We start from the raw sequence: 15,279 nt of genomic DNA, 5'->3' as shown, positions 1-15,279 counted from the left end.
ACACGACTGAAGCGACTTAGCAGCAGCAGCAGCGTTAGTGTGGCACATCTGTTATAAATTGATAAATGAACACTGATACATTATTATTAACTCATGCCCATAGTTTAATTAGGGTTTACTCTTTGTGCTGTGCACTCTATGGGTTTAGACAAATGTTTCAATTCAATTTAGTCACTCGGTTGTGTCTGACTCTTTGGGACCCCATGGACTGCAGCACACTAGGCTTCCCTGTCCCTCACCAACTCCTGGAGCTTACTTAAACTCATGTCCATCGAGTCGGTGATGCCATCCAGCCATCTCATCCTCTGTCACCCCCTTCTCCTCCTGTCCCCAATCTTTCCCAGCATCAGGGTCTTTTCCAATGAGTCAACTCTTCGCATGAGGTGGCCAAAGTACCAGAGTTTCAGCTTCAGGATCAGTCCTTCCAATGAACACACAGGACTGATCTCCTTTAGGATGGACTGGTTGGATCTCCTTGCAGTCCAAAGGACTCTCAAGAGTCTTCTCCACACCACAGTTCAAAAGCATCCATTCCTGGGTGCTCAGCTTTCTTTATAGTCCGACTCTTTGTAGTCCAATCCACCACTAGAGCATCACATGAAACAACTTTACTGCCCTAAATATTCTCTGTGCCCCCATTACTTACAGCCCCACCCAAGTCCCTGGCATCTAATTTTTATTATTATTATTGACTGTGTTGGTCTTTGTTGCTGTGCTGAGCGTGGGCTATCTCTAGTTACGGCAAGAGGGGGCTACTCTTTGCTGCGGTGTGCAGGCTTCTCATTGCAGTGGCTTCTCTTGTTGCAGAGCTCGGGCTCCAGGTGTGGGGGCTTTACTCATCAGCTTAGTTGTCCCACAGCATGTGGGGTCTCAGCTCGCTGACCAGGGATCGAATCTGTGTCCCGTGCACTGGCAGGTGGACTCTTAACCACTGAACCATCAGAGAAGCCTTCAGAGTCTGGTCTCTTCAGATTGGCTTCTTCCACTCTGTGATAAGCATTTAAGGTTCCTTCATGTCTTCTCGGGGCTTCCCTTGTAGCTCAGTCGGTAAAGAATCTGCCTGCAATGCAGGAGACCTGGGTTCGATTCCTGGGTTGGGAAGATCCCCTAGAGAAGGAAATGGCAACCCACTTCAGTGTTCTTGCCTGGAGAATCTCATGGACAGAGGAGCCTGGCGGGCTACGGTTCATGGGGTCGCAAGAGTTGGACATGACTGAGCGACTAGACCACCATCACCACTTTTCATGTCTTCTTACGGCTTGATAGCTCATTTCTTTAAAGCAAAGAATAGTATCCCACTGTTTGGCTACACCACTGTATTTCTGAATATTTGAAAATTTTCACAATAAGTTTTGGGAAAAAAACAAAAAATCAAAAAACAAAACTTCTTGAGTGTGTACGTCTGTAAAATCGTAATGGGGCCATTTAGAGGAGCCGTGGAGAGGGTCCCAGCGCGCCTGGACCCTGGCTGTGCTTTCAGAGGGGGGTCAGATTTTTCCCCCTCTCTTCTTTTCTCTCAGCAGGATGGCAATCGCAACACCCAGTGATGCACGGGTGTTGCAAGAACCTGCCCACCACCGGCGTGCAGTAGCCGAATCAGTCACGGGGCTCACCTCGTCTGGGAATGTACCGAACTGCTGATCACCAGCAGAGGGCACACTTGAAGCAAGCAAGTGTCCGGTTTTCAAGCTTTGTCTTTGCGGAATACCTTCCGGAAGGATGTGAAATTCAGAGTCAAAACAAGCCTCTCTACTTTGGACTCGTGATTCCAAGCACATAACTAGTATTACCACGTGATTCCAAGCACATAACTAGCATTACCGCGTGATTCCAAGTACAGAACTAGCATTATCGCGTGATTCCAAGCACATAACTAGTATTACCACATGATTCCAAGCACATAACTAGCATTACCGCGTGATTCCAAGCACAGAACTAGTATTGCTGATGGCTGCAGCGTCCTCCTCGCGCTGTCCCCCTCCTAGCCTGTGCACACCCCCCTCACCCCCCTCACTCCCCCCGCTTCTGGGCCAGGACCTACTTCCATATCTGGACCTCCCACTAACCTGGAAGAGATCCTAGCCTGGGGCCTGGCATGGCCTCCAGGACGTGAAGAGCACGCGGCGTGCACTGAATGGGCTGACGTCGCCCCCCGTCACCCACTACCTTCCTGGCCCAAAGCAGGAAGCTGAACAATCCACAGAGGCTGCCACTCAATCAGTGTTCTCCTTGGAGCACGGCTTGTGCAACATTCTTAGTGGGATGATCCTGGGAAGCCATGGGGCCACGGAGCCCTCTGTATTCCCCCTGTTAAAGGCTGAATTGCGTCCCTCCCTCAAAGTTGCATTAGAGCCCTAACCTTTAATGCCTCAGAACGTGACCTTATTTGGAAATAAGGTCATTGTAGATATAATTAGTTTGATGGTGGTTTAGTCACTAAGTCGTGTCTGACTCTTTCAACAGTGATTCTCCAGTAATTAGTTTGGGCAGAGTCATTATGATGGACCCTAATCAAATATGGCTAGTGTCCTTATAAAGTGGGCTTTCCAGATGACTCAGTGGTAAAAAGAACCGGCCTGCCAGTGCAAGAGATGCCAGATACTCGAGTTCGATCCCTGGGATAGGAAGACCCCCGGGAGGAGGAAATAGCAACTCGCTCCAGTACTCTTGCCTGGAGAATCCCATGGACAGAGGAACCTGGTGGGCTACAGTCCATGGGGTCACAAGAGTCTGACATGACTTTGCAACCAAGCACAACCACAGTCTTAATAATGGGGAGAATCTGGACACAGACTCAGCAGGATGAGAACGCCACGTGAAGGGGAAGGCATGGAGGTGGGTGACGCATCTACAAGCCGGGATCACCAAAGACCACTGGGAGATCCCCAAAGCTGGGAGAGAGGTCAGAAGCAGGTTCTCCTGCAGAGCCTCAGAATGAAGCAGCTCTGCCGACACCTTCCTCTTGAACTTTGCACATTTCTGCTGCTTAAGGAGTAGCCTCCCCTAGTGTATGGGACTTTGTTATTGGCGGCCCCAGGAAACTGCGCACCCCCAACCTGCTCCCCCGAAGGGTGTCCAACTCCAACTGATCCATGTGGGAAAACCTAACAAACCTCAGCCAGTGAAGGGTTTTGAGCGTGGGAAGAACAGGAGCTGTGTTTAGACACTGAGGGAACATGAGCTGAGCTGCTAGCACGGGTGTATCCGGCTCCATCTCCGCTAACGATGACGTGTCACCAAGGGCTGCCTTGATGGCTCAGGCGGTAAAGAATCTGCCTGCAACACGGGAGACCCAGTTTCGATCGCTGGGTCAGCAAGATCCCCTGCAGAAGGAAATGGCAACCCACTCCAGTATTCTTGCCTGGAGAATCCCACGGACAGAGGAGCCTGGTGGGCTGCAGTACATGGGGGTTGCAGAGAGTCGGAGACGACTGAAATGTGTAGAACAACAGCTGCACCTTGCCACTGGCCCTGTGTGTATCAAGACACGTACATGGAGGAGGAGCGGTAACTCGATGTGACCCAGCGATCCTGAACCTACTACTGCTGGACAAACTCCCTTCCTAACCCCCGTCTCCCATGTAACTTGCCTCCCTCCACCTCCCCTCTGGCAAATTCCAAGTCACCATATGGGACTACCTCTGGCAGACAGCTAGCTGTCCCCCGGTAGGTCTCTTCCATCTTTTACACCATTAGGGAATTGCTGCCCGTCACGTGGTCAGCCAGCTCAGCCTCCCAAGCTCCACGGCAGCCAGGCATGGTCACATGACTGCAATCTGACCAATGAGGTGTGAGCAGAGGTGAAATGTCCAGTTCTCGAGAGCCGTGGCCCAGAAGGTGTGCTGCATGGGTTCTCATATCCTCTTCCTTCCCGATTCCTCCTCCCAGCCGGCCACAGTGTGACAACGTCACGGGAGGTGGCAGGGCAGTGAGTCGGCACCATTCAACTTGGGCTCTGACAAGAGGAGGAGATTAACTTCTGCCTTTTTGGCCACTCTGGTTTTGGGTCTCGTTATGAGAGCTAGGGGGGCTTCCCAGGGGACTCAGTGGGTAAAGGGTCTTCCTGCAATGCTGGAGACACAGGTTCGATCCCTGGGTCGGGAAGATCTCCTGGAGGAGGGCATGGCAGCCCGCTCCAATGTTCTGGCCTGGAGAATCCCATGGACAGAGGAGCCTGCTGGCTACAGTCCATGGGGTCACAATGAGTTGGACAGGACTGAGGTGACTGAGCACACACGCGTGGGAGCCAGGAGAGAGACGTGCTTGAGAGCCAGATTCTCAGAATTCGACCCCAGATCCGCCAATTTCTGTCAGCGTGACCTCGGGGACGTCACTTAATGTGTCTATAGCTCAGGCTCTTCACCTGAAGACTGTGAATAATGAAAACACCCACCCCCGGCTGCTGAGGGAGCAATTAGTCCATTGCATGTGAAGCAGGTAAAATGATTCCTGTAGGGACTTCCTGGGAGGTCCAGGGGCGAAGACTGTGCTCCCAGCGCGTGGGGCCAGCTTCCGGCCCTGTTCAGGGAAACAGATAAGAGTTTGCACGCCGAAACTAAAGGCTCCTGTGCGCTGCGACGAAGACTGAGGACCCCACATGCTGTAGCTAAGACCCGGTGCAGTCAAATAAACAAAACCAAAATAAAAAGAAACAAACAAACATGACACTCTTCAAAATAAATAAAATGATGCCTGTGAGTGTGGGTGATGCATCACTTGAACCGAGTCTAACTTGCAGGCCTTCATCCCTGGGTCCACAGCACCCAGAGGTACTCTGGAGCCGGTCAGAGCGGAGTTGAGTGGACAGGAATCCTCCTCATAGAAATACAGGAAGAGGTTTAATCAAGCTTTGTCTACAATGGAAAAATCCAGTTCAAACGGTACTTCTGGACCAAAGGGTGCATTTTTTTTTTAACAGATATGACTCTTCAAGAAAACTGTGCTTTATACATAAACGGTTCAGAGGAAAGGAAGGTGAATTTTTCCTTATCGACTTCCTGTATTAAATTGTGTGAAATAATCTTCAGTGGCGTGATTGGTACAGAGTTCCTTCATATGTTTTTTCCTGATAACGAAACAAGGAGAAAAAGAAATCAGCAAAGGCCTGACTTCCTAAATGTTCTACTTTTTATTGGTGTCTTATCCCCAGGAGACACAATCCATCCCAGCACTAGGTGCTCAAGGGGAAGAAGGGGCGTTTCGTCGGGGCCGATTGGTTAGCCTGGCGTGCTCCAGTCCATGGGTCGCTAAGAGTCTGACACGACTGAGCGACTGAACTGAGCTGAACTGGCGGGTTAGCCTAGGGACCTGTGTGTGCGAGATGGGGGACATCTTAGAATTCTGTGATTGTAAAGACGCTTGCTCCTCCCATCTGATTTCTGTGAGGTGATCTCGTAATTCTCCTCATTTAGGCCCCCAAAGATGGAGCCACCAGTCCACAGACATCTGATTGGAAAAAAATACCTGTGGGTCCCCTCTGAGTTCAAGCCAGAGCTTGAAGAATAGATAGATTTAAAAGTTAAATAAATGATGTGTTTTTAGTGTAAGGTTCACCTACTGATCTGCATTTGACATTTTCTGCAGCTGGAAGTCTGAACTCCTCCTGGAGCCTGTCCATAGGGAAGAAGAGACTGCTGCTTCTCGGCAGCTCAGGAGCCCCTCCCTCTGCCCGGCGGGCCCTCCCTGCGGTGGGCAGCTGGCACCGCCGTCCCCTGTGTCTGAGCCACATGCCGCCTCCCAGAAGCCCACCCGGAGTCCTCCCCGGGGCTCCAGGGCCCTCCGTGAACTCCCTCACCGGCACCTGCGTCCGCGCCCGCTGGGCTTTGCCGGCGCCCAGGAGAGGCCTGTCCAGGGAGGGGTGTCTATGGAATGTGGGCATAGGGGAGTCTCCGTCCCTCCCTGGCCTGCGTGGGGACCGGTGGCTCCCTAGCACTTGACTTCTGGCTTCCTCGCTCTGAGCCCTTCCCCGGCTCCTCTTTACTGAGGGACTGTGCCAGAGCCCCACCCACTGCCGCTACGGTTGAGGGGCGGGGGTGGGGCCTCGTGAAAGATACCCCAAGGGTCCTGAGCCTGCGGGCGGGGAAGCTTCGGGGAAGGTGAGCCAGGTCGCTCCAGGGGCCCTGCACGACACCAGCTCTCACCTCCCCTCTCCCCAGGCCTGGTGCCCTGGACGGTGCTCCCAGGGCCCTCCTGCCCCGCCCTTGACCTTGACCCGTTCCCAGCCCCCTCCGCCAGCCCTCCCCAGCCCTCCCCCCACCTCCCCGCCTCCCCCATGCCAGGCCCCATCCCCCCACCGCCCGGCACTCACTGCAGAAGCTGCTCCCTGGCCAGGCTGAGGTTGCTGCAGTCCAGGGCCCTTCGCAGGCCTCGCTGCTGGCGCTGCTGCTGCCGCTCAAACAACAAGGCGGCGCGAGCCTTCTGAATCCTCCGCCGGTTCCAGTCCATGTCTCGCTGGCGCTCTTCCTCCTGGAGCCTCTGCAGAGAGGAGCGGCGACTCACCACCGCCCGTCCGCCCGCAGGAGAGCCTCAGAGGGGACTGCCCTGGTGGTCGGTGGCTAAGGCTCCGAGCCCCCGATCCGGGTTCAATCCCCGGTCGGGGAACTAAGATCCCACCTGCCACAAGTGAGTTCACATGGTGCAATAAAGACCCTGCATGCCACAGCTAAGACCCAACGCAGCCAAATAAACAAAATAATTAGAAAAAAAGTGCCTGGCAGGGCTCTAATTAAAAAAAAAATTGGAAACAATATGGGGACATAGAAGCCCACACTAAGAGACAGAGTATTCTTAGTGTGATCTCAACTTTCCAAATTATGTCCTTGTATAGAAGAGGAGCTGGGAGGGACAGGATACCAGAAGGCATGTAGCGGGGATGGGAGAGGGGTCTTCTAGGTGTGAGATTTCACGTGGGATTTTTTTCTTCTTTTTGTGTTTCTCTAGCTTATTAAGTTTCTACAGAGACTGAAAATCAGACCAAAAATGCTGCTTTCGGGACAGATGGCTGAACTTCCTTGCCAGGCAGTCGGGCTGAACTACCGTTGTGAAGGGCAGAGCCGGGCCTGGCGAAGGTGGCCATGTCCCCTGCATCCTGATGCCAGCCTCAGGCTCCTCCCACTTTGGGCTGACTCCCCTGCCTCACCCCCTGGCTGCCGTCTGTTTCCCCTCCCAAGGCGAGCTGCCCGACCTGCTCCCCATCTCCTGGTCCAGGCCACCGCCCCTCCCCGCGCCCATCTGCTGGGAAGCTCACACCGACCACAGCATCACACCAAGCGTGGCTGTCATCCGCAGACCCCGTGGGAGCCTCGACCATCCTCTGCAGGTCTGAGAACATCTCCAAATCTCTCTCCTGTCGTGATTTCGTGTCATTTTGACATCCTCAGAGATGACCCTTTCCCTGCCTCCCAGTGATTCTGCCTCTTCTCCAAAGACCCCCTTCCAATCTCTCAGTCATCCCCTCCAGGGGCAAATGATGCCCATGGTCCTCAAACTCCAGCGGGGATCAAAAGCCCTGGCGGGGAGGGGGCACTTGCTGAGTGTTTCCGGTTCAGCAGGCCTGGCGAGGGCCTGAGAATCTCCATCGCTCTCGAGTTCCTAGGTGCGGCTGGTCCAGACAGCCTGCTCTGGGAACCTCTGTCTTCACCCTGTTGTTGCCAATACCACCACCCTTCCGAGTCGCACCCTGCAGTCCCGTCCACCGCAGTGAGGACCTGCCCCTCTCTCTCCACACCCTCGTTCCCACAGGGTTTCCCCACACTGTGACTGCCAGTCCACGGACTCGACAGCCCCCCATGGCTCCTTGAGCTCCGTGTGTCTTTATCTTCCTCCTCATTCAGCCCAGCGTCCACAGCTGACACCCCCTGGCAGACACCTGGGCACCCCGAGCCTCCCACCTGGTCCCACTTGCCAGGCAAGCCCTGAGCATCGTTGAGTCCCAGCTCTCCTGTAATAGGCGAGCATGGCCCTACTCACAAGGGTCACTTCAAGTTCATGACCGGGACTCAAAGTGGGGGGAGGGAGGGGAGATGGGGCTGCCTGGCCACTTGCCCCTTCCCCTTTCCAGATGACCTTTTAGCACTTTGGTTCTTGCAAAACTCCTACCCTGACCCGTCTGTCTCAGCTGCTGACCACCCTCCTATTTCGCCAGCAAATAGGGGCTCCAGAGAAGCCCCTCAAGGCAATACAGCCCTATCCACCCCCCGCACTGTGGCTGCAGTCAAGACGGGCCTTCCTTCCTCAAGTCCATGGTCCTTGGACTTCCCGCCCCCGCAGAGAGCATCCTCTCCCCGGGTGACTCCCCCCACCTTCAGACCTTTGTTTCAAGGCCCTGAGTCCCGTGATGACCCTCACTCCCAGCACCCTCAGCCCCCCACCCCAGCCTCCCCTCCTCCCCAGCATCCATCACCTGTGGGAGTACTCCACTCTTGTCCTCCCCCATAAACGGAACATGGACTCCTTGAGGGCAGCTTCTGGGGCCCAGGGTGACAGCGGCTATAACTAGATGTTTCAGGAAGGCGGGAGGGAGCACAGAGCCACGTCTGAGGGCTGGGGCGGGTGGAGGGGGGTGGTGGTGGAGGGAACATTGAGGGGCTGAGGGCTTGGGCAAGCGGGGAGTGGACAGGCACCAGCTTCTCCTGGACTTGCTGTTTCTGCACCAGGCGGATCTCCCCCAGCTGCTCCTGGCTCATGCCCTTCCAGCGGTCAGGCACCACGCGATGCGGCCCGAAGGAGCTGGCTGCCTGCTGCGGGTTCTCCGAGAGCAGGTCTCCGCGCAGTAGGTTGGAGATCTCTGCTAGGTTGTCCTCCTGTTCTTGTTTTCTCTCTTGAATTTTCCTTTCCGCTGACTCCAAGGCCTGCGCAGGGGAAGATATTAAGGATGATGCTCTGAAGGGGTTTCCCTGGTGCCTCAGACAGTAAAGATTCCACCTGCCATGCAGGAGACCGGGGTTCCATTCCTGGGTCGGGAAGATCCCCTGGAGGAGGGCGTGGCAACCCACTCCAGGATTCTTGCCCGGAGAATCCCACAGACAGAGGAGCCTGGCAGGCTACAGTCCATGGGGTTGCAAAGAGTCGGACATGACTGAGCAACTCAACACATTGTCTGAGTGAGCCTGGTGGGACTGGGGCACAGGCTGGCAAACCTTGAAGGGGCCTTGAAGGAAGAATGTGCTAACAGGGCTTCTGGGCGGGTGGGTGTAGACTTGTCAGGTATGGATGTGGGGAGGTCCCTGGACCCCTGTCTGCCTGGGCGATGCTGGGCGAGTGGGCTGGGCTCAGAGGATCACTACCAGTAGGTCACGTGCATAATCCCAACAGGTCTTTGTCTGCAGTGATTTGCCAAAGCAGGGAACTGCCTCCCCCCATTAGGCAGCCATCTCCCCTCGGCTTGGCCTCACCCGCCTCCAGGACAGGGCTGTCCCCTTCCCTGTGGCCCTGGTCACCCAGGGCAGGCCACAAAGAGCCGCCAACCACGTGATTCGTGGAAGCGGTGATTTCTAAAAGGTGCTCCTACTGCCCGGCAACCTCAGCCCCCGAGACAAATAAATTCCTGGTCAAATCCCTGCTTACATGAAGGCGATGGGTAGAAGGGACAGGCCTTGGCTGTGTGACCTGCAGCGAGACACCTTCCCTCTCTGGGCTACAGTTATCTCTCTGTCAAGTCAAGAGAAGGATGAAACCAGTTCCCTTTAATATTTGACAGACGGGGCACTTTGCTGGGAGCCCGCACACAGCAGATGCTCACAAGGAGGCCAGCCTCACTACATTACAGAAGTGCATGCTTTGTAATTGGACACGTCTGATTTGAATACTGGACTTGTAGTATTTGGAAGTCCAGTGTTTGAATCTGCCAAAGCAAATCAGATTAGTACTCAGCTGTCTCTAAGAAAGTCAGTTCCTCCCTCTGAGCCTGTTTCTTGATCAATTGAGTTCATGGTGCCTCTCTGACACGGCTGTTGAACACAATGACTAATAAGATCAGATAATTGTTGCAGAGATTTAAAAAAATATATATCCTGTGAGTCCACCAGTGGCCTAGTGGTTAGGATTCCTGGGCTTTCACTGCCATCGTCTGGGTTCAGTCCCTGGTCAGGGAACTCAGATCCTGCAAGCCACGTGGCGTGGCCAAAAAAATAAAAAAATAAATAACCATGGCTGTCACTGATGAGTTGAGAAGATGGGGGCACCCCGGGGAGGTGGCTGTGTGTCTCCCCGCTCCAGACAGGCCTGGGGTGTACACCTGGTTCTTGTTGAATTCTTTCACAGTTGCACAAACCGCCTTCCGGGTGGCGGTTTCCAGATTCTGTAAATGCTTGGCTGTCTCGTCAAACTGCAGCCTTGTCTTCAAGTAGAGCTCCTCTGAAAGGAAGAAAAATGCAATCAAAGCTTGTGTGCCTGCCCAGGCACACATCCTTCCCAGATGTGCAGAGTGCCCTGCGGAGCGTTGTTTCTGCGTCTGCTCCCCATCATGCTCCCCATCAGAAGAAGGGGGACGTGGTGGAAAGCTCATGGGAGACGCAGATGAGTTAATTCAAGCCAAGCTCTTAGACCAGCGCCTGGCAGTGTTAGCAATCATCACTGTGGCCTGGTGATGTCTACGGACACGACTGAGCACGCATATCTGTGGCACCGAGGGAGAAGGGCTCAGGGGGCAGCGTGGTAGGAGACAAGGTCAGGCTGTGAAGGCCTTGCTGGTACTTGAAGTAAATTTGGTTTTTATTGAGTAAGTGTTAGTTGCTCAGTAGTGTCTCCTTGCAACCCCATGGACTGTAGCCCGCCAGGCTCCTCTGTCCACGGAGTTCTCCAGGCAAGAATACTGGAGTGGGTTGCCATGCCCTTCTCCAGGGGATCTTCCTGACCCAAGGATCGAACCCGGGTCTCCCAGATTGCAGGCATATTCTTTACCAACTGAGACACCATTGATGAGTAAAGTAAGAAGCTATTGGTTTTGAACAAAGGATACCACTTAATTTTTTATTTCTGGCCATGCTGTGAGTCATGGGGGATCTTAGTTCCCCAACCAGGGATTTAAGACATGTCCCCTGCATTGGGAACATGGAATCTAAACCCCTGGACCACCAGGGAAGTAGCAGCTTTATGTATATACATATTTCCCTCGGCACATGGGATCTTCGCTGTGGCAAGCAGGCTCTAGAGCTCGGGAGGCCAGTTAGAGGTGACTTTGGTGATCCAGTTGGGATGTGCTGGCCTTTGAGTCTAGTGGTAGTGGTGGAGGTAGTGATGGTGGTTGGAACTTGAGATGACTTGTTGTGGGAATGCGTGCGGCATCTGAGAGAGAGGAAGGAGTCACGATGACTTGGTTCGGGCCGGAGCAGCAGGAAGAACAGAGCTCCCATTGATGGAGGGGGATGGTCAGGTTCGGGGGATGATCCAAGTGTCTTACTGGACACGAACTGACATAGGCTAGACCTATGTCTTTCCCACTGTCTCCCCAGCAGGCTGTGAGCACACGGAGGGCCAGACCAGTGCTGAGTCAGCCTGGGCTCCAGGATCCCACGGGCGCCCTGACAGACCACAAGCTCAGAAAGTGTTTCCTGCATGATGGACATGTGACTAAAGGCTTCCAAATCCTGAGACACAGGTTCTGATGTCTCCTTCTTTGGCCACGTGGCTACAGTAGCCTGTTAGTGAGACTTCAGAGACAAAAGTGAAACAAGAAAAAACAAACAAACTGGGGTTGATTTGTTAAACAAAGTATTGAGACCCACTTGTCTTTTTGGTTCTATTATTACCTGCACATTTTTGGTTCTCCCGACCAATCATCCATTCCTTTTGCTGTTGCAGGGACCATTCCCTGTTTTGTTCCTCTTGGAATTTCTTCCTCAGATGGAAGTTTAAATCCTCTCCCATGAATTTCTGCATTCCTGATATTGTATTCCAAGCACCATAATCTGACTGCCGGGCTGGACGATCTTTCTTAAGGGCTAGGGGGTCAGAGAGGTGAAATTCACGGCGCGTTTCCGGCCTCTGAAAGCTCTGTTGGAAATCACTGATAGCTTTACAGAGATTTTTCCTATCTCTCCTTTCCCGGTTTTCTGATATGCATGCGATCTTGTCATTTTGTCTCATTTCAGCAGCTGGAAAAGATACAGCATATTCATTAGCGAAAGATTCAGAGGAAAGAAAGAAATTTGAATTCACCCAAAAAAATAATTTTTAGTGATTCTAAAAGTCATCCAATTCTCCCAAAGGTTAACACAACCATTAAAGGATTAGAATTCTGAATATAAAAAAGCACCTACAAATCGACTTAAAAACAAACAACCTAAGCACAAAAAGGGCAAAGGAAGGGAAAAGGGAAATCACTATAGAGAAACCTGAATGATCAATAAACTTGTGAAAAGATCATCAACCATTCAAGACGGGAAACATCCAGTGAATTGAAGAAACATTTTAAAACGCTAAAAATAACAGGTATTAGTAACCACATGAAGAAACAAAGAGATTTCTCATTTACTGCTTGTGAGAGTGTAACTCGGTGCTTCTACAACCATGGAAAGCAATTTGCCAACATCCCCTAAAACTGAAAACGTGCACGCCCTATGACCCGGCAATTCCACTTCCGGGTCCACCAGGAACATGAGCATTGGGACACAGTGCAGGGGAGTCGTGAACATTGTTTGCAATTATTTAAAAACCTGAAAAATACCTAAATCAGCCACCAGCAGAGGAATGAAGAAACTGTGGTTAAAGTTCATATAAGAAAATATCATAAAGCAATTAAAATGAATATTCTGTATGGAGATCACCTACAAATTCCCAAAATTGAATTTCTTAAACGTTGCAAAAGGATACTTTCAATACATCTTTTATGTAAAAATGTAAAACACATGCACAAATTTTATATTGTCATGGATATACATATATGGAGGGTACAAGTACAGAAACATGCATGGGAATGATCACGCCTCTGAGGAGGGATGAAGAAGAAAATGGTAAGATAGAGGAGAGCTTTAGCTACTTCTGTGTAACATTTAATTCTCAAAAATCATTCTTAGTATAAGATATCTAAAGCCAGGTTGGCAAAATATTCACATCTAGTCTGGTGGTGGGTCCATGTATGTCTGTCATATCATTTCTGTAGGTTTGAATTACTTTTGTAAAAAATTTTATTGAAGTTAACTTATTTACAATGCTGTGTTAATTTCTGCTATACAGCAAAGTGATTCAGTTATACATATGTATATATATATTCTTTTTCATATTCTTTTCCATTATGGTTTATCACAGGTTTCAATTACTTTTACACTAGAATTTTAAAAGAAAATATGAAACACTATAAAGAAGAAAATACCCTGATGCTGAGAAAGATTGAGAGCAAAAAGAGAGGAGGGTGACAGAGGATGAGATGGTTGGATGGCATCACTGACTCAATGGACATGAGTTTGAGCAAACTCTGGGAGATAGTGAAGGACAGGGAAGCCTAGTGTGCTGCAGTCTGGGGGTCACAGAGCCAGACACAACTGAGCGACTGAACTGAACTGATAAAGAAGAAAGTAAACTTCACTCATCATGCCATCACTCCAAATTTACCACTGCTCATATTTTGGTATAGTTCCTTTGTGTCTTTTTCTAAACATATTTTAATATATTTTTAACTTATACACATTTATATATTTAAACTTAATTGATAACCCATTGTACATATAATTTTGTATCCTTTTTTTCTATTCAAGAAATCCTTGTGGTGCTTCAAAAGACATTGTTGGACATGATGGGGCAGATGAATACTATTTGAGAATCTGATCCACAAGCCAGAAGAACACTGTTACTTGAACCAAGCCTGGTTCTGAGTCAGCTCTGGGGTGTGGGCTCAAGAGTGTGTGTTGTCTACTGCTATCAGCTGTCCCTGGTAGAAGGTCTTGAGCTTTTGGCAGAGAATATATGTGTGTGTGAGGTTTTTCATACCTAGTTTTTAAAGAAAACAGAAAAATATACATGTCTGCTCATCATATATTTCCTACTCATATAGAATTCAATAGCTAATTTTCAAGTGTGGAAGAATCGGTGCATTAAGTTAACTGAGCACAAGAAACTGTGAAATTTTAAAAGGAAGAAGAGCGTGAAAATGACAAGGCTTTACACACGTGAGGAATATGACCTGGGTCTAAAGGCACACAGCCCTGAACCACTCAACGGCCATTTAGAGAATGCTCACCAAAGGTTTCCTCTCTCGCTTTTTCAGTTGCTGCTTTTATGTTCTGGTCACAAACCTGAGCATCCCAGGCCGTGGTGTCTCCCTGGGAAAGGAAAACAATGGGAGAGAATAAGAGCCAGACAATTTTATTCAGTTGATAACAATCCTACTTATCTTTTCATAAACCAAATCGTCTCATACCCAAATGCCCTTGTGTGCCTCTATTGGTTCTTCAGCCTGTTTTAACTTTCCCCAAAGCTTCCTTCTTCCTTTCTTAGTCAGTAGGTCCTCATCCTCAGAATACTACTTAAGCATCACCTCCTCTGGGAAGCCCTGTTTTCCCCTCCCAGCCATAGTTGGTGCTCCCTGGCACCCTGTGCTCCACCCCCACCCCCATACACACACAGCATTGACTTCCCTGCATTATAATGTGACTATTTTAATGCCTGCCTCATCCGCTGGTCTATCAATTTCACAAAGTCAAGGATCGCCTTATTCCTCATCTCCTAGGCCTGGCTCAGGCTTGCCACAAAATAAGAACTCTCTCTACTGGCATTTGTCTGTTGAATGAACTGGAGGAAATTCCTGGTAATGTAGAAAAGTCTGGCTCAGAGAGAGGAGAACCGCATTCCGGTCTCTGGCCACTAACTCCAGGCAAGCTCGCTCCCCGCTGCAGGACTCAATTTGCTTATTTGGCAAGTGACAGAGAGCATTTTTCCGTCTGTTATGAGGTCTCCCTCATCCTCCGCAAACTCGATACGTGGAACATTTCTTCCCGGCAAAGCTTGGAGCCGTCCGCAGCTGTGCCTTGATCAAAAGTTTCATTCCAATGGTTCATCTCCTCTTGTCGCTGGCTGCTCGCCTCTCTTGCTTCCTCCGCCCCCTCGACCCCTCCCCTCCCTCGCCATTCCCTCCTGGCTCCTCTCCCTTCGGATCCGGAGGGTCTCACCCCAATGATCCTGTTCCTGGCGTTGAAAATCCGTTTCTGCCTGCCCAGCTCCGCATATCTTCTTTTGGCCAGGACAAAGTCCTCCTGCAGGTCCTTGGGCTGCGCTACCTCCATGATTGCGAAATGCTAATAAATTCTAAGAGGGTTCAAAAACATGCGAGATTAAAAGAAAAGACAA

General features: G+C 50.9%; 2 protein-coding genes across 2 annotated transcripts in view; both read right to left on the bottom strand.

Moving 5' to 3' along the window:
• The window catches only part of FAM118A (family with sequence similarity 118 member A), a 343,668-nt gene that overhangs the window by 69,665 nt on the left and 258,724 nt on the right, over positions 1–15,279 (bottom strand). The gene's annotated exons all lie outside the window — the stretch shown is intronic.
• Positions 4,987–15,215, bottom strand: RIBC2 (RIB43A domain with coiled-coils 2). The gene is made up of 7 exons (XM_065924336.1): positions 15,102–15,215; positions 14,174–14,255; positions 11,748–12,092; positions 10,235–10,353; positions 8,622–8,849; positions 6,308–6,474; positions 4,987–5,065 (listed from the first exon to the last, which is right to left on the bottom strand). Exons 1-7 carry the CDS (start codon positions 15,213–15,215, stop codon positions 4,987–4,989), a joined length of 1,134 nt encoding a protein of 377 aa, XP_065780408.1.

This window comes from Muntiacus reevesi, chromosome 1, assembly GCF_963930625.1.
Source record: "Muntiacus reevesi chromosome 1, mMunRee1.1, whole genome shotgun sequence".
In the NCBI taxonomy this organism is placed as follows: Eukaryota; Metazoa; Chordata; class Mammalia; order Artiodactyla; family Cervidae; genus Muntiacus; species Muntiacus reevesi.
The sequence above is the reverse complement of the archived record's forward strand: the minus strand, read 5'-3'. Positions and strand labels throughout refer to the sequence as shown.